At 44.3% G+C, this 27,526-nt stretch overlaps 1 protein-coding gene across 4 annotated transcripts; it reads left to right on the plus strand.

Annotated features, from left to right (window-relative positions):
• The first annotated feature begins 427 nt into the window (after nt 1-427).
• EIF4E2 (eukaryotic translation initiation factor 4E family member 2) lies at nt 428-27,526 on the plus strand. Of its 4 annotated transcripts, none has more exons than XM_061575149.1 (8): nt 428-617; nt 4,760-4,859; nt 7,496-7,630; nt 8,856-8,960; nt 12,741-12,893; nt 13,694-13,830; nt 21,965-22,003; nt 26,903-27,526. In XM_061575149.1, the coding sequence occupies exons 1-8, from the start codon at nt 598-600 to the stop codon at nt 26,961-26,963; spliced, it is 750 nt and encodes a 249-aa protein (XP_061431133.1). In that variant the 5' UTR covers nt 428-597; the 3' UTR covers nt 26,964-27,526. The 4 variants fall into 4 exon arrangements, with proteins under 4 accessions (XP_061431133.1, XP_061431132.1, XP_061431134.1 ...); XM_061575148.1 differs by having other exon boundaries at nt 7,472-7,630; nt 26,903-27,525; XM_061575150.1 differs by lacking the exons at nt 21,965-22,003; nt 26,903-27,526 and adding an exon at nt 14,153-14,690 and having other exon boundaries at nt 7,472-7,630.

The following is a 27,526-nucleotide window of genomic DNA, read 5'->3' on the forward strand; positions in this document are numbered from 1 at the left end:
ATGGAGGGGAGGGGGATGGAGGGGAGGGGGATGGAGGGGAGGGGGATGGAGGGGAGGGGGTTGGAGGGGAGGGGGATGGAGGGGAGGGGGTGGAGGGGAGGGGGATGGAGGGGAGGGGGTTGGAGGGGAGGGGATGGAGGGGAGGGGGGTGGAGGGGAGGGGGGTGGAGGGGAGGGGGTGGAGGGGAGGGGGTGGAGGGGAGGGGGTTGGAGGGGAGGGGGGTGGAGGGGAGGGGGTGGAGGGGAGGGGGATGGAGGGGAAGGGGATGGAGGGGAGGGGGATGGAGGGGAGGGGGATGGAGGGGAGGGGGATGGAGGGGCGGAGCATAAAGGGGAGGGGCTCAGGGGGTGAGGCGGGTAAAATGGGGGATGAGGGGAGGGGGGACGTTGGAGGTGGGGGCTCCGCGCATGCGCAGTTGAGAGTTTGACAAGAGAAACGCGGAGTTGTTTTGAGGCTTTGCGGGCCGAGGCCGCGGCTAGTTTTATATAATAAGGAACGTTTTACACATAGAATTAAGATAACAACGAAGTGTATCGCGTATTTATTTTTGTATGTTTGTACATTTGTACTAATACCATTTGTTGCTGTGTAGAAGACATGAACAACAAGTTTGACGCGTGAGTTGATAGTCGCGGCGGCGTCAAAGGCGCTCGGCCTAGTCGTGGCTTCGATGCGGTTTAATGTTAGGCGTTTAATTATTTGAACCTTTAAAGTTGTTAAAACGTCAGGAATTAAACTTCCCATTTCTCGTAAAGGCCTTCTTACGCCAACGATAGCTTTGGAATTACATTGCTCCAGGGAGAGGCTAACTTTGCCCGTGTGAGTGAGTACATTGGTGGACATGTGCTCCAAAGCCCGTCTAACATTTATCATTCTATCCAACGAGTCCAATCAAATGATCATGTATCTAATGTGTATAGTTACACAGTGTCCTAGCTCCACGTGCCTTGTGATTACCGTGTGTTTTGACCGACTAACATTCTACTGTATGACTTCCACGTTGCGTAATTGAATCATGTCTATTAGTGTACAGTGACCGTCTATGACCAATAGATTCGGAATGCGTCTCTTGATCTCGTAAGCTCAGCAACCTTGAGCCTGGATTAATACCTTTTGTATGATCTACTTATCCCATGGCACGGGTTCATTGTAGTTGGCACCACTCACTCACCAATTACTCACCACTCACTCACCACTCACTCACCAATTACTCACCCACTCACTCACCACTCACTCACCACTCACCAATTACTCACCACTCACTCATCAATTACTCACCACTCACTCACCAATTACTCACCACTCACTCACCACTCACCAATTACTCACCACTCACCCACTCACCACTCACTCACCAACTACTCACCACTCACTCACCAATTACTCACCACTCACCCACTCACCACTCACTCACCAACTACTCACCACTCGCTCACCAATTACTCACCACTCACCCACTCACTCACCCACTCACTCATCAATTACTCACCACTCACTCACCAACTACTCACCACTCACTCACCACTCACTCACCAATTACTCACCACTCACTCACCACTCACTCACCAATTACTCACCACTCACTCACCAATTACTCACCACTCACCAATTACTCACCACTCACTCACCACTCACTCACCAATTACTCACCACTCACTCACCCACTCACCACTCACTCATCAACTACTCACCACTCACTCACCCACTCACTCATCAATTACTCACCACTCACTCACCAATTACTCACCACTCACTCACCACTCACTCACCAATTACTCACCACTCACTCACCACTCACTCACCAATTACTCACCACTCACTCACCCACTCACCACTCACTCATCAACTACTCACCACTCACTCACCCACTCACTCATCAATTACTCACCACTCACTCACCAATTACTCACCAATTACTCACCATTCACTCACCCACTCACCACTCACTCACCAATTACCACTCACTCACCCACTCACCACTCACTCACCAACTACTCACCACTCACTCACCACTCACTCACCAATTACTCACCACTCACTCACCACTCCCTCATCAATTACTCACCACTCACTCACCCACTCACCACTCACTCACCACTCACTCACCACTCACTCACCAATTACTCACCCACTCACTCACTCACTCACCCACTCACTCACCACTCACTCACCCACTCACCACTCACTCACCACTCCCTCATCAATTACTCACCACTCACTCACCACTTACCCCATGGCACGGGTTCATTGTAGTTGGCACAATTCATTATTGTAACCGCGCGATTTTTAACCACCTACCACCCCACTTAATTCACCAAAACTCACCTACTAGGGTGGTGAAGTATGGTTAAATAATCATCTCCCCGTCACCCAATAATCGATTTACGAAGTGCTACACAACGTGGCCATGAAATCCGTAAATATATAAAACCGGCTGCGATGTTTCCGGCATGTACAACTTGTTTAACCCGAGAAATACAAGGTTACTCTTAAATTTCGATTTAAAGCTTTCGTGACTGCAGGGATTCATCTTCTTGGTTCTTTCGGTAAAGTCACGTAGAAGGGAAAAAAAATAAAAAAAATAAAACATAATAAAATAAATGTACTGTTTGATTGTGTGTTACTTTTATTATTTTATTATTTCCCTTCTACGTGACTTTACCGAAAGAACCAAGAAGAAGGTTACTCTTGTGTTTGGTTGGTTGTCCTTCACCACCCACCCCTCTTCCCGTACCTCCGATTAACACGTTTGGCTACGTACGACGCGAAATAATTTAAACATACAGTATATACATACAGACACCTAAAGTGCAGTTTATGTTCACAGGTTTAAGTACAGATGTGAGTACAGTAGTGCAATTGCAAACCACGTGAACATCCAGTTTTTTTCATAATCCACTATCGTATGAGGGTCCCACCCAACACCCAGGGGGCATTGGACCATATTTGGCCATACTTCATGCTGGTCAGTAAGTGTTGTTGAAGGGAGGTGTGGGTGGGTGGCTAGGTTTAAATACCCACACCGCCTATTATTACACCTGTTCTGTGCGCATGGTGGTCGGTCTATCTTAAGCACTTGTCATGCTCCGTCCATCCCAGCGTCTGAGATCTTGGGGAGATAGATCGTTTGCATCCTTGGTGATTTGTTAATCCTAGATTTGAAGCTTTCGTGACTGCAAGGATTCATATTCTTAGGTTTTTTTCGGTAAAGTCACGTAGGTAAAACATTACAATTAATGAAAGTAAAATAAAATAAAAATCACGACGTTTCGGAGGCAACACAAGTCTCCGTCATCAGGTGGGACCGTCACAGCCAGATTTGCTGCATCAAGTTAGGCAATGATTCAAGATGTACATTGTTGTACTGTGATTCTATGCTCCCACCAACCTGCACTGACCACCGTGGGGAAGCCATGGTTAAATAACCTGCCACGACTCGCATTGACTTGAGGAGGCCCTCATCCAAACAGTGCGTTGACAAAAGGTCTGTGAGCACGTGAACACTGCAACATGCACAGTTTGTAAGTCAATATTTGGCCAATTTCAAAAACATCTTTTGTAGGATCCTGAACCGCCGTGTCAGGCCATGCGTCTAAATTGTCATTTTTCTCGGTGAGCTGTTTTAGAATTTACTCTGCAGAAGGTTTTCAAACACCCTCGGCAAATTCTAGATTTGAAGCTTTCGTGTGACTGCAAGGATTCATACTGTTAGGTTTTTTTCGGTAAGGTCACGTAGGTAAAATAAAAAAAATAGAAATAAAATTATAAATAAAAATAATAATAGAAATAAAATTTGAAATATTTTTCTATTATTTCTATTATTTTTATTATTTATTTTTTACCTACGTGACTTTACCGAAAAAACCTAAGAGTATGAACCCTCGGCAAAGATAATGTTTATTCCAAGTGTATTATAATTGCCGGCTATTTGAATTATCCTTCCTCCTGTGGTTGCTATTTTTACTCGAAGTTCATTTCCCAATTCTATTATTGGATTGGTGTGCGTTGCGTTGCTTGGAGCGCTGCTTGACTTGCAGTCAGATGTTCGCCAGTTCAAATTGCATTCTGTGATTGGCTCAACCCATCAGCTCTCAGGAGTCGAATATTACGAATGTTCCCTTTGATAAAAGTCGTCATTGATAAACTGCCCCTGCCGTGCTACCCGGCATGGTGAGATCTTCATTCAGCAGTGGACTGGCAAAAGTGTCGTATTTTTTAAAATCCTTTATATTAAGTTCACTTGCTTGCTTGCTTGCGCGCTTACGACCGTGCACATCTTTCGGTCGTTTTTTAACCCACTTCCCGTGATCCAATCGAGCTGACATTTTGCACACAGACTCCTTGTGCGTGACAATTAATTTTCGTGAAATTTTTTTTCAAAATTTTTACACTTTTTAGGAAGAAAAAAAAAGATTTAATTACCAATTGCTTAATGGTAGCAGGCAATCATCTGACCCATAGGTGGCATCCATCTCAAGCTAGAGGACGAGAGGACTCTAGCCGCCACGCATATAAAGGATTTATAGTGAAAAACTTTGTTTTTACGGGTCAATTTTTTATGGAATGGGTTGTCACGTGAGGCATCAACATTCTTTCATGCTGTGCGGTTTGAACATTTTGCGTGATAAGGGTTCGATCATTACTCATTTCGAACGGGATTTTGATGTTTGAAAATTCGATAAGATAGTAACAACCCTGCTTAAACTATCAAATATCACTGCGATAGATATTGATTGTCCGTGTGTATTGTGTTTTTCAGGCTTAAAGATGATGATAGCGGAGACCATGATAACAATGAAGAAAATAGCACACAGAAAAACAGTGAAAAGGAAAAATCGCCAAATGCATCACGGCACAAAGTACGTGTTCTTCTACTTGACGTGTGGACGTGTTGTTATTCTTTACCAGGGATGGTAAAACCTGTTCAACGATGGCTCTAAAACAGAAGTGGTGTGGGGTTAATTCACCTCCTAAATTTAGCTCACGAGTGCTGCTTCAGGATGGAGGTGGTACCGTGGCTTGTAAGTATTGTGAAAATTCAATGTTGTTGCATTTTTTTTGACTTTTGAACAGCTGTTTTGGGACTGGACCATAATGCAGTCCTGGGAATGGACTCTTAATGATTTAGCAGGATTGTATCGCTTTAAAACAGTGGAGAGGTAAGGCAGCGTGTTTTAAAGGGACATCTGTTTTTGAGGCACGAGTAATGTCTTTGTTGGTGTAGGAGTAGCTACACTTGAGCAAGATAACAAACAATTGGCACTTCAACATAGGTACATGTAGAGGAATTGAGGTATTTTATGCCAGGGCAGAGAAAGAAAAACAAGAATTTAGGAATATAATTTGGCAAGGAAATGTTCTCGAGGTAAGACGGAGCAGTAATGGGTGGGACTGATGGAAGATATGGTACACAACTTAGATGGTATGATAGAACATTATGGGAAAGGAGTGTAGATTGTAATGATCAAGAGGAGGTTGTGTGTGATGGGTGGGACGCATGTACGGGTACGAGCAGAGCAGGTTATCGAGACCAACAATGGAACGGCACCCATTGATCTGCGATTAAGAGAATGACAAAAATCCAGGTGGTCTTGTTGATCCTGTAAATTGTGGTCCTTGGACTTTGGATGCCAGGTGTGGCAGGAACATGAAAAGGAACAACACGTGTGGTGCCAGATGGTGATAGTTGTGATGATCTCTCTACCTATACCATGTACACGACCATTACAAATTTTCTCGGACAAAAAAAAAGATGTCAGTTTTGTTGCCAGATAAAATGGTAAAAACCCAATTATATTTTTTACTGGCAAATGAGGTACCAATGGTGTCTCGGACAAGTTTGTCAACTCGTAGTCACTGCTGCTGCCAGTCGGCTTGAAATGTTTTTTTGACGTTCAGAATGATTGCCAGTGCTGTGTGCCACTCCTCAGTTGTGGGGGAAAAGTTGTTAATGACTTTTTAAAGTCAACGTTCAATAAAACATAATGTTGGTTTAAGAGTAAGGGTTTCGCAAGTTTCTCCCCTCATGATTCAATACATTTTTGTGATTCAATTAAAACATAAATTACTACGTTTTAATAATTTTGTAGTGGCTGGAAGGGTCACGTGAAGAAATTTTACATGCGTTTATATACAGATTGCGAAGCATCGATTCTAACACACATTGATTGAATGCACGTATTGTGAGCACAACATTCACTATGAATTGATTTGTCATTTCTTACCTTCCAAGAATGTTATAGCCCAGCAAACCATTGTGAGAAATATTATATGCACGTATACAATTGTGTGTAAATACAACTTAAGCTCACCATTTATGCCACCTTAAAATCAAATAAAGTCTGACCCAAGGGCCACTTGAGTGTAAAGGCATCAGTTTTTGGGCCTATTTGATTGCTGCTCTTAATATGATTATAAAAATACAAGTGTGCCTCTGCATATTTTTTACATTGTTTTTGTAAAATGAGCACAACTTTATCGGAAGTTAGCCATCGTTGGTATATGCAGAAAGTGGCCCCTGCCATCAGAATGTGGATTATGGTGCTACCTGTATACATTGTTGCCATGATTGTGAATGAGTGAAATGGCCAGAATCAAGATGTGGCTATGCAATGACAACATAAATGACTGACCATGAGCTGCTTAAACATTTTTCAATATTGGTCAAGTTGACAGAGAAATTTTGGGTAATGGGTTAGTTGGCATTAATCATTATTCTTTATAAAGATAAAGGATAATACATGTTTATTCATTTCAAAATATTTAATAAATGTCGCGGGAGTAATTGCAATATATTGGCAGTCCTGAACGAGTGGTATAAATTCCTAATTCTTGTGGCTAGGACCAATCTCTTCGTAAGACAGCCACAATTCATATCCAACAAAATGGTACTCGTTTTTTTGACTATGGAGGAATCATATGCTGAGACTATACCGGCCTGGATTTGAACTTAGAGCCTTCTGCTTGTGGGTCAAGCACTCCTATAGCGCTCCCTTGCAGGGTCTTTATAGTTACCTGCATTAATTATCAGCGCAGTCACTTGGTTTGTGGATTGGGATAATAAACATCCAAACAAAGGTGTTAGTAGCTAAATGGCAGCACATGACGAGATTGATGTCGCATTCGTAAACACGCCGTTGTGCCCACGAATCTGACATGGCAATTGCAAGAGCATTGTCGCGTTTGTGAACACAAGGAAGCAAGGTTGCCTCTTCGTTGATCAACATCCCGCCGCCGAGTTGCAAGCTCGGCCTTCGCGTGTCGCTGGCGATCGCGTTCGAGTTGGAGCCTCGACAAACGGGCCGTTTCTGGTCCCGCGCGAGCCTGTACTTTGCACCCTGTGGATTATAGGAAGAGTGAATCAACTAGGGGTGTAGATAGGCGATTCACTCGTGTTAATGCGGGTCGCCGTGGTACAGACGTACGCCGCTTGGCTGTGTTGATGTGACGTTGCGTGTCCTCATGGGACCAGTTCGCGTGTGCCCGACTGCCGCAGGTCACGGTGCCGGGGCCCGGGGAGCACCCGCTGCAGTACAACTACTCGCTGTGGTTTTCTCGGCGGACCCCCGGTCGGCAGGCCTCCACCCAGAACTACGAGCAGAACATCAAGCACATCGGCACCTTTGCTTCCGTGAGCCCGCGCACGTTTCTTTGCACCTACGCCCCGCACCCGGTGTACCGGCAGAGTGTAGCGTCGGTATAGCATCCGTCAGTCGGTTCGCTTTTGACAGCCGCGTTCTGTTTCATTGAGACACGGTAATCTCTGCATATGGGTTTGTCCCAAGTCTCATTGACAGTAGCAGGCGCAGATTCGTCAGTGATTTCACGTATCGAGTATCGGCGAGGATGACTACTAGCTCTCGCCACCAGCTCGGTTAGGGACGTCTGCCTGGTCTGACATTGCCGGTGAACTTCAGGATTTTATATGATATCCGTGGAAAGCTTCATGGGGAATTATTTTTTGGTTCTTTCGGTAAAGTCACGTATAAAGATAAAATAATAAATTAAATACTAGCATACGACGTTTCGATTGCAACACAAGCAATCATCATCAGGTATAAATTAAATAGAAACACAAATCTAGTATACTTAGAAATGTAATGTAATACAACAGAGAGTCGGATGACATAACAGTCAACACCCTATCTGGTTGATTACGTTCTTCCTGAGAATGTTAACATTTGAGAGAGAGATAAAACACGGAACCAGAAACGTATAGACAGACATATAAGCAGACAGATATCACAGAGATGCATAGAGAGAGCACAAACATGGTGAAGCATGTTTTGTGGATTGTGAGTTTTCGACTTCTGCTTAACGAAGTCATTGTCCTTAAGCCCTGTAGGGTGCTTTACTGCCCTTGTGAATAAATCACAGCAGTCTAAAGCATAGTTTATTGGCCGTGTGTCTGGCATCCAATCATGACTACTTAAGATTCGGTGAACGGTGGTGCCTGTGTGGTACAGAGGTCGGAGTACTGAACTCTCACCTCCCCGGTTCTCAAGTGTAGGGAGTTGATCGAATTAGCCTGGTCACCAAAGACTACACGAAACAACACATTGTGTTTTAAAATGTGTGTATTTTTTTCATTATATATTTCTGTGCTGAGAATGTAAAAAAAAATCACAGTTGGGGTGTAATGAGGATAATGAGATCTGATTTAAATGCGTCTTTGGCAATTTTCTTTGATACAGGGTGTCGTAACACTGCCCACTGCAAGAGTTCACATCATTCCCAATTGAGGGCTGTGTCATTACGTCTGCATTAATGCTGCTCAATGCATCGGTGTGACAACGGCGAGACAGCGTTTGTTATGTCCGTGCCGTTTGTGTTTGTGTCTGCGTGCGTATGCGCAGGTGGAGATGTTCTGGAGGTTTTACAGCCACATCGTGCGTCCCAGTGACCTGACAGGGCACAGCGATTTCCATCTGTTCAAAGAGGGCATCAAGCCAATGTGGGAGGTGTGTGAGGGAACCTTAATTTTTTACCTTGCTATGTGTGCTTGCAAAATGCCACCAGGTGTGGTGTCAGCATGTACGGTAGTCTCTCGATTATCCACGCTAATGACGGGGAAAACGGCCGCGGATATTTCAATATTGCGGATAGTCCAAAAATATTCATAATGAAGGTTTTTGGGTGAGATCGCGTTATTTAGAAATGTGTCGCAACCCTCCATCACCCGACACGGCCAATCAGTAAAAAAAGTGTCACGTTGACAAATGACAAATAGTTCACTACTTTAGCCCACCGCCTGTGTGTTGGAAGAGTGAATCCACAACATTTACAATTTTTTGAGTGCGACGTTTCGCTGGTAATTACATCCAGCATCATCGGGCAATTTGCCAGATTAGTGAAGCCCTCCATACATTTTTTTACTGATTGGCCGTGTCGGGTGGTGGAGGTTTGCGACAAATTTATAAATAATGCGATCTAACCCAAAAACCTTTATTGTTAATAATATTGGTCACGAAGGCCTACATGTCAAAAAGTCCAAAATTATCCATTTTCCGCGAATCTTTATTGCAAAAACCACAAATATAGGTGTAAATTATGTTTTAAGTTAAGAAAATGCTGTTAATGAACAAAAAGCAGTAGTAAACAATGTATTGATCTTGTTTTATTACAAAAGTCCATACAAAAAGACACTTAAACGTGTTTGAAAAATCCTAAAAAGATTTCTGCTTCAATGAGTTATCGTCCCACGCAGAAGTCTTGGCCCACTAAGTGTATAGCAGAGCCATGCCAATCAAAACCAATCTCCACCCACAGTTGTCAAGATATACAACCACTGTACTGTAGAGGCGATCACTGGGAATTCAGATTAACCAGAGCAAATGTTTGTTCTAATGAATCACCTGACTTGTAATAAACATTTCCAAGAATAACAATGTACAACTGTTTTTAGATTATTAATTTGGACTAAAGGGAAACATCAATTTGTTATTAACTTATATAAAAAATCTCAGGTGAGTGGTTCATCCGCAAATCGGATAAACCGCATGCAGATATCTTCTTGGTTCTTTCGGTAAAGTCACGTAGAAGGGAAGTAATAAAATTATAAAAATAAAACATAATTAAATAATTCTCACGACGTTTCGGCCACAACGCAAGCGTCGTGAGAATTATTTTATTATGTTTTATTTTTATTACTTCCCTTCTACGTGACTTTACCGAAAGAATCAAGAAGATGAATCCCTGCAGTCACGAAAGCTTTAAATCAAAATTTAACCGCACGCAGATAATCGAGAGTCTATTTAATATACATACCCTTAGAGGGTCAGTGTAGAGTGTTTGCAACTGTGCGTGTATGCACATGTCTACGTGTCAAGGTTTAAGGGTTTCCTCGATTAATACTGAATACGTACATGCAACAGCCGTTTTTATCAGCCCGCTGCTGACTGACGGCCCCTCCCTCACACTGTGCGGGTCGTGGTTGCTATTTGACAAATAATTTGTGTTAGTCATTGGTGGTTCACAAAGGCAGGGAGGGCATAAGAACAGCATAGCAACAGGATTTGTTTCTGTACTGCTGATGTCCACTATGTGTAGCCCTGCGACACACTAACACCCACGGTATCCTGGGTGCCGTGGTGGCGAGATGTTAATTACCTCGTCTGGTATACAGGAGGTCGTGGGTTCGTGTTCGACCCCGACGCCTGCTGCTGTATATTTGGAGTTTGCGTGTTCTCCCCGTGGTCGCGTGGATTTTTCTCCGGGTCCTCCCATTTATCCCTCCACATTATTAAATATGCGTTTAAGAGTATTTGGCTGCTATATATTTCCACATGATAAGCCATGTCGGTTGGACTATGATTTGTGGCCAGATCGACATTCTGAAAAAGAGCTAATATAGGTCAGTGAAACTTAGCTGGTAAAATTAAAAGAGTTTAGTTTTAACACCTGCTGTAACGTGGTGGTTGCCCCCTCCCTTCCAGGTGCTGTTCAGGCTAAACTCTGATCCGAGATCTGACGAGCTCGGGCACATTCTGGGTGGCTTGATCATGGGCTGTCGGTTGGCATTGTGGGTAGCAAAGAGATTAGGGTCTTGAATTTTGTGATTTAAAAAAAAAAATCTCTGGTTAAATTTACGTTCTAACCAGTTGGGAAACCCATTCAGTTGCAAGCATCTTTTGCAAGCGAGACCTTGAGTGGGATTGCAAATGAAATTTAAGAATACATAAAAAATACATCAGAAGAGAAAAGAAAAAATGAAAATGCGTTTAATTAAATGAAATGGCTCGTGTAAGTGCAAATACCTCATCTAAACAACATGCAGCAAATATGTTCAAAATGTGTTAATTCAATTGTAATGACAACAATTTGAAGTAATGGAATTGTACTACATTTGGAGTAGCCTGCATTAACAGTTATACTCAAAATTACCACAATTTACATAGCATCTAAATGCAATAGCGTTTCAAGACACACACTCACAAAAATAACATTCGGGTAGATGGGATTGTGGGTGCGGGCGGTCAGGCAATCGCGCGAGACGAGAGGGGAGAGCAAAACCGAGGCACAGACACAGTCCAGGACGAATAAACCAAGTCCCGGCACCAGCAAAGAGCCCCAGCAACAGCATCCAGCGGAGCACCAATAGAATCAGAATCAGAATATTGATCCCGCAGGAATCCGATTGAGCGATACAGCTCTTTATTTTTTTTCTACAGATGTCCAGTAGTTGGGGCACGGGGTAAGAACGTTCACAACAACAAACGATACAAAAACACGATAGTGAAAAGTACAAGAAAGGTAAACAAAATCGCCCAAACGCATGCAACTAAACCATCCCCATCCTCCCAGGCAAAGCCCACTGAGGAGTTAACTTATTTTTCAAAAGCGACCTGATCACGAATGATGGCTCAATGAAGTGGCTTATCATTTGTACATTTATACCAGCAATAAATAGTCTAAACGGCATGTTTATAAACCGTGCAGGGTGATCAATTTATAGAGACCGCATGGAAATGATTGGAAGAATATTTAAAATCAAAGACGATTGCGTTTGAGGGTAGTTGAGAATGGCAGTCCTGTACTTGAAACACTCCAGCAGGGGGCAGTACGACAAGCAGATTACAGACCCGGTTGTCCATCGTTTGGGTGTTTCGTATGGAATCATGTTTTCTAAGAAATTTGCCAAACTCTTAAGCAGTGCCCTCCTTGATTGAGCCTTAAGTATTCCTCGAGGCTTTTCTCAAAGACCTCATTCATTTGGGTGTGCTTCTGCGGCCGTCTGGAACGCTCCTATAAGGAAGCCACTTTTACATCCACATTGAAAACTCATTTCTTTAGAACTGCTTTTTGTGTTTAGTTTGTTGTCCTTCCCCCGCACTTTCTTGGATTAATACGGTTGGCTGTGTACGGTGCGAAAGAAATTCAACATACATGCATGCATAATCTTGTTTGGTAGTTGGGGAGTGGTCGTGTACTGGTTAGTGGGGTGCGCTACAAACCCGGCGACCCGAGTTCGATTCTCGCTCACGGCCAACACCAATTATCTAAACCGGTCCTTGACCTCCCTAAGGTCCACTCGGCCTCAATGAGTGCCTGGTGCGGTGTGTAAACATCTGCCACTGGGAAGACAAAGGCGGCCGGGTGTGGTGCTGGCTGGCCACCCACCCCCTCGTGCATCGTGCCGGCCTTCATAGGTGCTCGCTAACAGCACTTGCCCCAACAGTTTGTTGAAGCCTGCACGGGGAATGTTTATCTTTTCAATTTGTTATTGTTTTGACTTGAACTAGGACGATGCGAACAAGAGCGGGGGCAAGTGGATCGTGCGGTTACGGAAGGGGCTGGCGTCACGCTGCTGGGAAAACCTCATTCTGGCCATGCTGGGGGAGCAGTTCATGGTCGGCGAGGAGATCTGCGGTGCTGTTGTCTCCATACGATTCCAGGTCCACCCACCCCTCCTCCTCTACATTGATTTGCGCGACTGGACAGCGTGAAGCAAATTGGATGCACGTGAAATGACACATTTTCTGGTGTTTGAACCCGGCGTTTCAGAATTGCCGAATCATCGCTTACAACACAGGCCCATTGAGTCGGCCAGACACTGCTGATTTTTTTTTGCGGTGTTTAAAAGAGGCGCTTATTTATCACTTGTCTGCAATCGATGGGAACCGGCTGTGTCAGCCCAGGAACATCCCAGGGAAGAGTCTGGGGGACCGCATGAGATTGGTTTAGCCCAGGAAGTCGGCAACCTTCGGCTCCGGAGCCGCATGCGGTGGCTCTTTAAGAAACGAAACTGCAGTGCGGCTCCTGGGATTCGAAATCAACGACGCTTTTAATTTTGGTTGCCGACTCCTGACGATGGAAGTCCAGTTTACCATGGCCAGGGGTCAGCGACCTGCCGCTCCATTACCACCGTCTCGTATTCGCATGCATTGCGGTTTTTTAAGTATTGTGTGTTTTTACCGAATGAGAAAAAAAATTACGTTTTGGTCGCTGACCCCTGGCAAAGCCACATCTGGCTGCTCGTGAGACACATGTACTTGGGCTCAGCCTGGTGCCAGCGCACAGAGAGCACACTTATCCACTGGCTCTGTAAAAATAGTACAATTGTTGCCTCCCAATGTTAGGCAGGCCCTGGGTACAGCTTGTAAATTGCACATTTAGCCAAAAGTGTATATGGTCAAAGGATCCTTTTTGCAGGACACTGACTGAACGCATTTTCGCCTTGGAATATTCCCCGCAGGAGGACATTATTTCCATCTGGAACAAGACTGCGAGCGACCAGGGAACGACATCGCGAATACGAGACACTCTGAGACGCGTGCTGAACCTGCCTCCGAACACCATCATGGAGTACAAGACTCACACGGACAGCATAAAGTGAGTCCCCCGGATAGCGCCGCGCCGTGCAAGCCAGCGTGGTCGCAGTCGATGGTTAAACGGGGCAGCTGCCGACGCAGCGGAGAGGGGTGGGGGGGACCATTTTCAAAAGGGCGATGAAATCTGAGCGTCTCAGCGGAGGCGTGTGGCGGGTTTGGCAAGCGGCAACGCAGTTAGCGGAATTTAATTCTGTCGCATGTGGGGTGGTGTCTTCTGCGGCACATGGCGTTCGCTTTCGTCGCTGCTTGAAACTCGCCGCATTCGCTGCCAAACTTATTGAAATAATTACTCTATGTTGCAAATTGGTTTTTATTCTGCCCAGATGCGAAGCTGAGCGTTGGAGTCATTTGGAAAATGTTTGGAGTCATTTGGAACGATGAAGCACTGCTGCTCCCTACAGAGAAACTGTTGGCTAAATTGTTTTTTTTTTTTATCCGTGTTGTGTAAATAAGTATCGTGTGATTGTTTTTTTTTTCTCATCAAATCACGATACTATTATTACTAATGCGCTGTCACATTCGTACACTGAAACACAGTTTATCAACTTTGTTTGCCAATACTTCACATGAAACCTCAGTTGGTTACCGTTCTCTGTTCGGGCGAACACTATTCAAACATAGCACTCTGGTGCATCAGCACTGCCCCAGTGTTTTATATGTTAAAATGTGTGATTTGGCGTGTGTTCCAACACTGGAACCCAAACATGAGCATTCAGAGATATTGAAACATTTATCCTTTTTGCTTATTGAAATGTAAAATTGGATTTGTGACTTTCAAATGTATTTACTTAAATCAGTGCATAGGGTAATTCAATACAAATGCTGTTGTACCATTGGAATAAAGACGTTTTAATTGCTCAATGTGGATTATTTTTGTCGTTGCAAAATGGACTTAATAACGTACGTACGAGTATTTAATGCGATGGATAAGGGTCCGTGAGTAATGAGGACGGTGGATGGACATGTGTGTTTCATCTCTGATGTCTTGTGTGTTGTACACCGAGTTTCATCCTCCTGTTCAATTAAAATCTCACTCGCGCAAGACAGCCGGAGAGCTTTCTTGAAATGAGGAAGAGGCACATTGAGGAATTGCTTATGCTTTCCTGCCGTGCTGCCATTCAAGCCCTGATATTCAAACCCTGAAACTAAACTTTTTATTTTACCAGGGTCAGGCCCCCACAGAGCTTTGTCACACTTTTTATAAGCGACCTGGCCACCACAAATGATAGCCCAATGAAATGGCTTATCCATTTATAGCAGCCTAATACTAAAAAAGCGCGTGATGTTTCTAAGTGTGGAGGGAAAAAACCGGATGACCCGGAGAAAAATCCACTGCCACCACGGGGAGAGAGAACATGCAAACTCCAAATATACAGGCGTCAGGGGGCGGGATACAACCCACGACTTGTTGTACACCAGGCGAGGTCGTTAACATCTCGCCACCATGGCCACAATACCTGGAACATGAAACAAGCGATTTAAAAGCAGTTACTGCAATTAGTTGAAAATGTGTAAAGTCATGCACAGCTCATCCATTTTAATGAATCGTGCATTTTTCATATTTATTTAGCCCATGTGGCTGGCTGCGTTCTACGCATTTCTTTTTTGCCACTGTGGGTCTTAAACCCTCGGGCACTTTTAAGTGCCAAGCATTGCCTGGTAACAGGGACTTGGTTGAAAGTCGCTGAAACGTTCTTCAATGTGTGACGGACAAAATGAGATTATTTTGTTGGAAGGATTAAGTGGCTTGCTGCTTTTGGTCATCAACCTGCAGTGTGTGAATGTCACTTCAGGAATAGATCCCGCAGTGCGTGATAGGTGCACTCACCGCTGACACAAGTGTGACGGTTTGCGCCGTTTCATTATTTTGCAAGTGCAGATTCTGGGAATCAACCGTGCAGACAATATTGGCCGCGAAGCCGTATCATCGGCGTTTCTCAACAAACTGCATTCACCTGCCTGCACTTTGCGTTCAAGTGCGTCCTTGATTTTAGGCCTATCGCTTTGAACGCTTTCAAAGGGCTCGTTGCGCGTCTGTCGTGTTTGGCTTTGGATCCTCGTGCGCGTTGGGGGTGGTGGGTAGGTGGCGCTCCCCGCATTGTGTCATACTCCCGCTTGTTTTCTTTTCGCGTTGTGTTGAACACACGGCTTGCATTTCTCCACCTTTTCACACGTTGGGTTGATCTTCGGCGACTGCATCTGTTACCGTGTTGAATGGTGGCCTCAAATAGGCATCCCTGCGCTGCAATGCGGGGGAATGAATTATGGTACTCAAATGCAAGCTTCACAGTGGAAGATTGCTTATGATGATATTGTATAGAATCTTTGTATTCCGGTTAAAGGGAATTTTTGAGTTTTAGTAGAACCTTTAAAGGGAAACGCAACCCAAAAAACAAATGGCTGTTGTGGTTACACACCACCTGGGCTGTGTGTCTCGGACAGCCTGAAACGAGCTTGAAGTTTTAATGACAAAAAGCTTTAAAATCACATGCATTAGTGATGTCACTGCGTTGGCATTGCAATAATTAATTTTAACCTCGTGGGACTTTGGTCAAAATGTTGTACTTTCATAATGATGGCCATTAGGTTAACCAACACAGTTTAAAAGAACGATGCGTTGAGTTTGTGTGTGTGAGAAATGTCACAGTAATATCATCAGTGCTGTAACAGCGACCATGATTTTGATTTTTTTTTAAATCCTCCTTTACAAAACTTAAAATTTGTGTCGGACATTCCGGAATGCGCGCAGCCTTGGTTTGTGTACACAAGACCTCGAGCTGAATTTTTTTAATGGATTTTTATCATCATCTAAGCCGTAAACATTATTTCTGCAGCTGTTTGCTGCTGTTGCCAGCGGTGCTGAAACCCCCGTGTAACTGTGCACTCTCTCGCAGAGCCTGGGAAGACTTCCATGAGCTAGTCAACAACAGATGAGGCTGCTGCAGTGGATTGGGCCTTAAGCCTCACGCGTGGGGCCTCCAGCTGCGAGCGAACGGGAAGTTCTCCTATTCATATTCTTAGGTTTTTTCGGTAAAGTCACGTAGGTAAAAAATTAAAATTAATAAAAGTAAAATAAAAAATAAAATAAAAATCACGACGTTTCGGAGGCAACACAAGCTTCCGTCTTCAGGTGGAACCGTCACAGCACGATTGCTGTATCAAGTGAGAGAAATTCCAAGAAAACAGTCCTTGTATATATACTAGTTGAGGGTGGGAGGAGTCAAGGTAGGCCCTGAATATTATTGTTGTGAGGTTCGGTGCGGCTGAAGCACGCTGTTAGGAATGAGCCTTTGTTGTGTAAACTAGGTGCGGATGATGTAAAGGTGCGTGTAAAAGGGACTGAGCCTTTTTGTTGTGTAGAGATGATGCATGGCCTGGCCTATCGTGGCTTAATTGCCAAGCAACTAAAAGCAACGAAATTCGTGATCGCGGCAACCGAGCGGAGTTTCTGCGTTTCTGCATCGTGGGAAGGTGTGCAGAATTTTATTGTTAATCGCCTCGCTGCCTTTGGTTTGGAATGTTTTTTTTAACGCTTTTCCAACTAAGATTCTCAAAGCATCACCTGCATTTCCTTTGTCATTGCGTCCATCCGTTTGACAGGGGGGGAGGCTCTGCAAGTCGGAAATAGAATCCACCTACCTGCAGCGTAAAGTTGTGTTGTGCTGCTACTCAGGCCCTGTTGAACACTGGTGAAATTTATCTTCTTGGTTCTTTCGGTAAAGTCACGTAGAAGGGAAATAATTATTATTTTATTATTTCCCTTCTACGTGACTTTACCGAAAGAACCAAGAAGATGAATCCCTGCAGTCACGAAAGCTTTAAATCGAAATTTAACTGGTGAAATTTGTTAAAAGCATTGGCCAAAACGTGGAGACACAAACCACGGGAAAAAATGACGAATTGCAAACATGCAGCGAACTCATTTCGATCTGACGGCTACCACCAGCTTCTGTACTGATACATATTTCCGAAGAGAAAACGCGTGTTAGAAAGCGTCGCTTAATCCATGCACGTGCATGATTTTTTCATATCTTGTGGCTTTTTTCTTTTGCTCAAACTTGGAGGGATTCTCAATGAGAGATGAAATTTGTGCTCCTTGCAAAAGATTGGATCGGGGGTCTCCAGCCAGTAGATTGCACAGACAATGTTCAGGGCAGAGATCAACAAACTCTAGTTTTGGAGCCTCACTTCTGGTCCGCTTTATTTAGTCCTTCTTGCAATGAAAAACTAAACACAATTTCATTTATTTGTGGAAGTATGCCGTGCATATTTTCTGTACCTTAATGGGCACGGCAAGTATGAGGCCAACCACAATGATCTTGATCTCGAATAAAAAGCTACCACTTATCTTTTCGCACCTCCAAATATTTGGCATCGATAGCTTTTGTGTTTTCTTCACTGCGCGAAACTAAATTGTAAAGCAACGTTCGTATGCCAAGCGCTCAACGCAGCGGCACTAATGAATGACGGTACATGCTGTTTGATACTGGTTGGAACCTCCTGGTTACACCAGCCCACAGGGGATTATTTTGTCCGCCCGTCGTGCATCCAAAAATGGGAGGGGTGGGGCTGGGTGGAGAGGGGAGGGGCTGGGTGGGGAGGGGCTGGGTGGGGAGGGGCTGGGGAGGGTGGGGCTGGGTGGGAGGGAGGGGTGGGGCTGGGGAGGGTGGGGCTGGGTGGGAGGGAGGGGTGGGGCTGGGTGGGGAGGGGCTGGTCACCCCGTGGTGCCCTTATAAAACTTAACGTTTAACCTACTCACGCCGGCTTGTGCCCGCCCTCACAGTCGGGCATATTTGCGGAATACACCACGCCGCTGTTGACCCTGGCCATTGATCGAGCAACCCAACGTTCCTACCAGCTCCCTCTGCAGGAATGCATTTCACGAGCCGGTGCTCATTTCGACTCGTTGCCGAGTGGTGTGGCCTCCTGGTGTTGGGGTACTGTGATTTACGTGTGTGTTTTCACAATAGCTTCCTGTTTTAAGAGAGGTCTGTGATTGGATGGAATTTGTCACATATCATATCTTTCACCGCAACTGAAAATTATTTGAAATAAAAAATAATAACACTCGGCTTTAATTATGGTTGTGAGTTGGGTAATTTCTTTGGGAGAATGCATTCATTTAAATTCATCCTCTCAATTGTGTGGTTTTGCAGGTTTCATTCATGAAACAAACTTGGAGGTGCAGCAGACATGGGTCTCAGATTTTGACCGATTGCAATGAATTTCGATTTAAAGCTTTCGTGACTGCAGGGATTCATCTTGGTTCTTTCGGTAAAGTCACGTAGAAGGGAAATAATAAAATAATAAAAAGAAAACATAAAATAATTCTCACGACGTTTCGGCCACAACGCAAGCAGCCACCTGAGGACGGCTGCTTGCGTTGTAGCCGAAACGTCATGAGAATTATTTTATTATGTTTTATTTGTATTATTTTATTATTTCCCTTCTACGTGACTTTACCGAAAGAACCAAGAAGACGATTGCAATGAGTTGCTATTTTTTTTTACAATTATTTCCAAATTGAGAACTGCATCCTTATTTCTGTATTTCACATTTACACTGCATCTCGTGTTAAGGCATGTCATGTCCCATAATGCAACTGTGACGTGTGTGTGCGAGCTCGATTTTGCGTTGCTTGTTCCCATGACTTCATTTTATTGAGTGTGCATCGCACGCCCCGTCATGTATTACGGTGGCGTCCGCTTTGATTTGTGTTATCGCATTGCGTCGTTCATGTCAACGCTTTATAACCATGCTTTGTCGCGTTTACACATTAGCTCTGCCCGTCTGCCTGTCCATTCTTAGCGGGAGGCAATAACTTGCTTGAAGATGATCCAGTGAGAAAGAAAGAGTAGGATACATTTGCATTACTAGCAGCAGGGAATTTACCCTTCTATTAAAAACAGGCAAAGTTGAAAAAAATTGTTGGCCCAAAAAATTTGGGACACACAGACCAGATCAAAAAGGACTATTTAAATATAGTCGACTCGATTGTCCACGTGCGGTTTATCCGATCGGCTGATTAACCGCGCACCTTAGATTTTGACGTAAATTAATAATAACTCGTGGATTTCCCCTTAAGCCCAAATGAATAATCTGAAAATAGTTATACATTGTTATTCATGGACATAGTAATAGGTTTTTACCCTTTCAACTGGTACAAAAACTGACACCTTTATACAAGGCATCATGTTTGCAATAACCACAACACAAGCAGTCAAAATGCAAACAAAAAGAAACAACTCTGATAATGATAATGATATGCACTGTCCTTGAAGTTGATTGGTCCACACCCGAGACAGCTTTTCTTAGAGCCTAGTCTCCATTGATGTTGGACCAGATGACGCCAAAAGGAGGTCTCAGTGATTCATGGACATGTTTATTACAAGTGACGTGCTTAAACTGAACAGTACAGTAGTTGCCATATCTTTACAACAGTGGGTGGCAGAGTTTGATTGATGTTGATTGGTGTGGCTCTGCTGTCCATTTAGTGGGCCCGAGTCTTCAGCGCGGGCAAATGTGGTTTTTGGCAAAGGGATCTGTGGAAAATGCATATTTTTGTATTACCCGCGATTTTGATAATCGAGAGTACTGTACAGTAAAACCTTGGATTGCGAGCATAATTCGTTCCGGACACGTGTTTGTAATCCAAAGCACTCGTATAGTATCAGTTGTGATCACGTGACGCTCGGCAGACAAAGCGTATACACGTACTGCTCGTATTGCAAGACCTCGCTCGTTTATCAAATTAATATTTATTTTAAAAATTTTCTCGTCTTGCAAAACACTCGCAGACCAAGTTACTGGCAATCCAAGGTTTTACTGTAGATAAATGTGTGTGTTTTCCATAACAGCCACCGTCTACTTACATCCTGCTAGTTACAAACTCGTGACGACGGGACACGTGGTGGAAAGTGTCAAATAATCTATGTGCACACGTGCTTTTTCCAAACTAATTTTAGAGTTCTGACCTGCATGATGAAACAATTTTAGCTCTGGCTGCTTCATTCGTTCAGTGAAGGAGTTTCGCTGTGACGTCTGTAAAACAACGTGGAAGGTTTTCTCTGGAATGGTTAAACATTTCCCGCGCGGTGCCACATTACCAATTTATAACCTTGCTGTCTCCGCCACTTTAGACGGGTGTTTTTTCTTTTTGCCGTGCGAAATTTCCTGTAAATAGGCACCGGACGATCGAGATAGGCGGCTGCCGTTTGTCGCCTGTGCTGTTTCTGTGTGATTTTGTTGAAATTGCCCGTATTCAACAGAGTGCTCGAATAAAACGGGATAGCTTTAACCGCAAATAATACTGTGCGTGTTTAACATCAGCCGTACATTTCTCTTGCATGGCTTGACCCTAGCCAATTTAAATATAATGTTTTTGTAACCCCCCCCCCCTGGTTGTTTAATGGAGATTTACCTTTAATTTTTTTGGCATTTCGTGTTGGTTTTTACACAATTCTGATCACACTGGCATGGATTGGCTGTGCTAATGCCTTACCGTAATGAAGACACTAAAACCATGCAATGTATGCCGATAATATTCAATTACGACCGAAGGGGGTGGTATGGTACATCAATATAATCTAATTATATTGCTTTCGGTGCTTGGATCGATTGGCATGCGTTAAGAATCAATTTTTCGATTGATATATTTTGTATTTAATGGCTTCTCAATCACCTCTTGCAACCACGATGGGCGCTACCATCCACCATAATGTTTAAAGAATAAATTCTTGAATCGAATCGTGACAAATTGCGAATTGCCCGATGATGCTGGTTGCAATTACCAGCGAAACGTCGTACTCAAATTGTAAATGTTGTGGCTTCAACACACCGGTGGGCTAAAGCAGTGAACTATTTGTCTTTGTCAACGTGACACATTTTTACTGATTGGCCGTGTCGGGTGGTGGAGGGTTACGACACATTTATAAATAAACGCGATCTAAACCCAAAAACGTTGATTATGAATAACATTGGTCGCGAAAGCCTACGTGTTAAACTGCAGATGCCCGCCGAATCATTCCACCCCTGTGCACGCCAGCGTTCAGTACCGCAAGTGTCGTCGACGGAACATTTCTAAGCCGTAACATTCCTGCTGACCGATGGTGACCGACTGCATTCATGTGTTGCAGGGACAACTCAAGTTTTCGCAATACGGAGGTGTTCCGCAGGTGAAATCCCATCGTGCGAAATTCCTCATCCACCCTCCTTTCCTAGACCTCACCGTCGGCGCGTTCCTACCGGCGAGGGTGATCCAGGGCGGTCCCACGCAATGCTGCCCTCTTCGTTGTCACCAGAGCCTCTGCGTCCTTGCGGGAAAATGCCCTCTGGTTGTCCCGATCGGTTTCACAAGCATGCCCCCTCCCCTCCCGGGGTGGCTTGCATCAGCCAGCATCAGTTTCTGAGCAACTGTGTACGTGTCAATTATGCCTTTTGTCGTGTCTCCGTAATCATGACACGGCTTTCGAAATGCTGAGCAGCGGTCTCTTAACAACGGGCGCGTAGCGGTTCGCACGCCAGCTTCTTGCACGATTCAACGCTTTTTCAGGGCGTGTGTCGGGGGGGGGGGGCCCGCGGTTCGATTCAATAATCGATTAATTTTTGTCTCATTTGTTCCGCCTCGGTTGCATTCTCATAAACTACCATGAAAATGTAGCTCATTTGGACACATCAAAAAATTATCAATTGTTGCACTCACGATTCGGCGCGCGAATGACGAGCGCAAGGACTGATTTTGACCGGTTGAGTGAATCGTTACGTGCCTAGAAATTAGATAATTTAATTTCTCCGCATTCGCCTGCCTTCCGTGCGTACGACGAGCATTGACAACTCCTCGTCAATTGGCGCTTTGCCGTGTGGCTCATTCAGAAGTTACAAACAGGAGGTTGCCAGGCGCTCTTCACAATAAAAACAAATATTTGTCACTGAAGTGGCGGCAGATACGTGAGCGGGGCATTTGTTGCAGAATTTGCAACACAGAAGACTACACGGAGAGAACGATGTGGATTCGTCAAAGAAACTCGAGAAAAGGCATCGAGAGAGTTGCGAAAACCAAGTGCCGATAATGCCAAAAAACCCACCTCTCCTAATCAATGCCACTATTTTTTAACGACCCTGTTTTTCCCCCCGCCCCCCCCCCCCCCTTTATGAAGCGTCGCAAACCCTGGGTTTTGCTCGTGAAACCGATGTCCCCCCCCCCTCCAACGGACGCATCTTAAGCCGCAGTTCCGACCACCCTCAGAAGTTTGCTGTGCAATTCATCAGCATTGACGTGAAGCATTGGGTTATATTTTTATTTACAAGAAATAATCGTTTTGAACTCCAATGCTCCCTCCCTACTTTTACGAATCGATGCAAAGGAGCCAACCCCCCCCCCCCCTCGCTCGTGCCACAATTATTCGCGATGAAAACAAAATTATCGTGAAGGAATTTTTTTTTTGTGTTGCTCACGAGCAAGCCGACCAGACAGACCTGGGGTAAAATCGTAAATTACGAAAAAAAAACTCTAACACTGTTCGGCGAATTCACGGCGACATTGTGGTGAATGACAATTACAATTGTAATTGAACCCAGGACTGAAGCAAACCCTTTGGATGATGGGTCACTCTTAATATAAAGGCTTGTATGGCATTACATACAGGGCTCTATATAGAATTGCACGTATGTGTGTATATATGTTCAGTTTGTATATATATGCAGTATTTGCATTGTGTAATATATGTGCAGTGTATATGAAGAGGCTCGCATATATATACTATATAGAACATGAAGGTCACAGTTTTAGAGAATGCGAATAACGTACGGACCCAATGTTTAGCTTATTGGAGACTCCGTTTTGTGTATTTTCATACGCGTGGCATGAAAATACACGGCTCATCGACATGTGTTTATATAGTAGATGTATGCATAGTTTTAGGAGTGGCTGGCAAATTTCACTTGATGAATGGAAACATTTGGCAAGTCAAAGATGTAAAAGTTAAATCCATCGGTACACACAAAGGGGCATTCCGGACATTTTAGTAGGCACGTCCAAAAGATGCCGATTTGTCAATTGCTAAAATTGTCCTATATAAATAGTAATACTAATAATATATCCATGTCAAGCCACTGCTGAATGAAGGCATCCCCCATGCCATGTCGGTCATTGCTGTTTGACCTTGCGTCTCCACGCGGGTCAGCGCGGGTTCATGAAGTTGTGGGTGGGTGCCTCAGGACTGATATCACTCGGCATAGGGCGCCACGGTGGCTAGGAGATGTTAACTACCTCGCCTGGTATACAGGACGTTGTGGGTTCGATCCCTGGACCCTGATGCCACGGTGGCTAGGAGATGTTAACTACCTCGCCTGGTATACAGGAGGTCGTGGGTTCGATCCCTACCCCGACGCCTGCTGTATATTTGGAGTTTGCGTGTCTCCCTGTGGTCGCGTTGATTTTTCTCCGGGTTCTTCGGTTTTTCCCTCCAAATTTAGGAACATGCATCTGGGGGTATTTGGCTGCTGTAAAATCCCACGTGATAAGCTGTCATATGTGGCCAGGTCGCTTCTAAAAAAAAAGAGCTATATAGCTGAGTGGGCCTTACCTGGCAAAAAAAAAAAACTACAAAAAAAAACTTGAAGGCTGAGAAAATGTTCTTCGCTTGGCAGCAACAGTTTTAGATTTGAAGCTTTCGTGACTGCAAGGATTCATACTCTTAGTTTTTTCGGTAAAGTCACGTAGGTAAAACAATTGAAATTAAAATTAATAAAAATGTAATAATTAAAATCACGACGTTTCGGAGGCAACACAAGGCTGTATCAAGCAAATCTGGCTGTGACGGTCCCACCTGATGACGGAGACTTGTGTTGCCTCCGAAACGTCGTCATTTTTATTATTAATTTTATTACATTTTTTTTTTACCTACGTGACTTTACCGAAAAAACGAAGAGTATGTAGCATCAGTTTTGTTTATGGTATTTTCACGTAACCACGTGTTCCCAGAGGGAATGTCACACCTGGCTCCCATTTTTTGTTGTTCTTGCTGCATTGGACACGAGCACAATCCGAGCTAATTTTCCCGCAGGTCATCGCGATACGTTTACAATTAATCATCAATGACAACAGTAGGTGTATAATAGCACGGGCCGGAACATTCCATCGCTTCGTACGTAGACGGGCGTTCAGGGTGGGCAGAATTCACGGTCGGTGCGCCACCCCTCGTCTCGACCGCAGCACAAATGGGTCCAACGTAGGTCGATCGGGCAAGTCTCGCGCGGCGGAGGGTAAAGGTGCCGGTGCTCTGGCCCATTCCAAGAAGTTTAGCCGGTGTGGAAGAGTAGACTAAGATACCCTCCAGAGAGGGGGGTCTCATTGTGGAGTCCCTTCTGCCAGCAGTGGCACGAGCAAGTCATTGCAGGGTGCACCTTTATCTTTTATTATAGCATCTCGTAACAAAAACTATCACGAGGGACTCATTGCAACAGGTATAACAAAGACTACCTTTGCTTTCTTGCCGTCGCTGCTTCTGCTTGGTGTACATGTTTTTTGTACACAGTGTGGCGCGTTTACTAGATGTGTAATGCACTCCTCGGAGATGACGCTTTGGGTGACTGTTCGATCATTCGCAATCCTCGGGTTTTCATCTAAACGTAACAACCGTTGATGATTATTCCACCATCGGTGTCGGAAGCATTTTTTAGAAATGCGGATTCGGAAGAGGTTCTTGAGCGCTGCGTGGTTCGTTCTTAACAATTACGGGACGCGACGCTGAATGCGCTCGTATGTTCATATTTGGCTGCGTTTTGATTGTTTATTTTTGCAGTGGCTAAATAACCTTTTGTCTCTGGGCAGCCTTTCTCTGAATTTCATTTTGGTGGGGAGCCAAAGGTAATGTTTAAACGGAGAACCCACCGTTGCCCCCCCCCCCTCAATATTATCTAATCTCTTTTGCTCGCGCAGTGTTTACCCATGACGTGTACGCGCTGCAACAGAAGTGTCTGCTATCTGAAATACTCGGCTGCTATCGCCCGTACCGTACAACTTTTTGGGCGATAGATAAGTCCAACACGATGACCGTCGGCACGTTGCGATTCAATATTTGAAATACCCCAAGCATTGAAATGCGGTGCATCGCGTGTCGTCGCAAATTTGACTCATTGTACATAGAGGTACAAATGGATACGTGAAAAGGTCGGATTTGTGTTTGTCTACGGATAACGACAGTTGCACCGTGCATAGATACTTGCACGGTGGTGTTGGGCAGGTAATTGGTCACGGAGTATATATGTGGAGGTAAGAGTTGCGACGTAGCAGATAGTGTCGTAATCGGCCCTCTGAAATATTACAATAGGTAACGACTATTCTGGTACGGACAGATGTGGATTGCAGGAGGGACCCAGCAAATTAGGGGTTTTTAGACATTGCTGTTCTCTTTCCAGGTATCCCTATTTACGAAAGGGATGCGTTCTTCAAAAAACAAACGCAAAACGAAATTGCGTCAATCAGAAATGGCTTTCCCATTTTTTTTATTTTAAAAAGGGATGTGTTTCGGACAGTCATTCCAGCTCTACTCCAAGCCTAAAAAACATCTACCTATATCACAACACAAAAAAATTAACCCGTAAAAACAAAGTTTTTCACTATAAATCCTTTATATGCGTGGCGGCTAGAGTCCTCTCGTCCTCTGGCTTGAGATGGCTGCCACCTATGGGTCAGATGATTGCCTGGCAGCATTAAGCAATTGGTAATTAAATATAATTTTTTTTTTTTCCTAAAAAGTGTAAAATGTTGCAATTTTTTTTCACGAAAATTAATTGTCACGCACAACGAGTCTGTGTGGAAAATGTCAGCTCGATTGGATCACGGGAAGTGGGTTAAAAAACGACCGAAAGATTTGCACGGTCGTAAGCGCGCAAGCAAGCAAGCGAATTTAATATAAAGGATTTAAATGACAATAATTAAGGACATATTAAAGCGATCGAATAACAATGCATCTGAAAGCAAAATAATTCACCTTTTTCACGGAACTCGCTGAAAGATCTGCACGTTGAAATGACTGGCAAGGTGATATGGAGGCGTTCCTCTTGCACTGCAGGGAGATCGTGACGCTGTCGCGGACGGACGACGCAGCCTCCCGGATGGTTCGTGTTTGGTGATCTCGCAGCGCGTGCCGCGGTGAAATTTCTTCGACACGGAAAATTCGATTCCGCTCATCGAAAAGTGTCCGTAGTTTCGTCAGTTGCGCGAACGCGAAATTTCGTAATTCGCGGGATGCCTGTACCTGTGTTGAACATTATAAGAGGATAAGGGGTATGGGGGGGTTGCTGTTAAACTTAAGCCACTGCAATCAAAGTTCTGTCTTTAATGAATCAGCCACCACTTCCACACGGGGCCCACATAGTTGGAAGAGATCAGGCCAGTACATCTAGACTCACGATATCTTTAAAAAATCTAAAATACTCAAGATGTTCGTCCTATATTAATGCTGAAGGTGTAACAATTCGTAATTTCATGTAATGGGTTCACGAAATATCTGGCAGCCAAGTGGCGTCCACTAACATTCCCCGCATTGTAAAAGAAAATAAGCGATATTCTCGGTTCTTTCGGTAAAGTCATGTAGCAGGGAAATAATATTATAATATAATAATATAATATTATTAGCAGGGAAATAATATTATAATATAATATTATTAGCAGGGAAATAATATTATACGTAGCA

This window comes from Lethenteron reissneri, chromosome 57, assembly GCF_015708825.2.
Source record: "Lethenteron reissneri isolate LAM-NWPU_2019-01 chromosome 57, ASM1570882v1, whole genome shotgun sequence".
NCBI lineage: Eukaryota > Metazoa > Chordata > Hyperoartia > Petromyzontiformes > Petromyzontidae > Lethenteron > Lethenteron reissneri.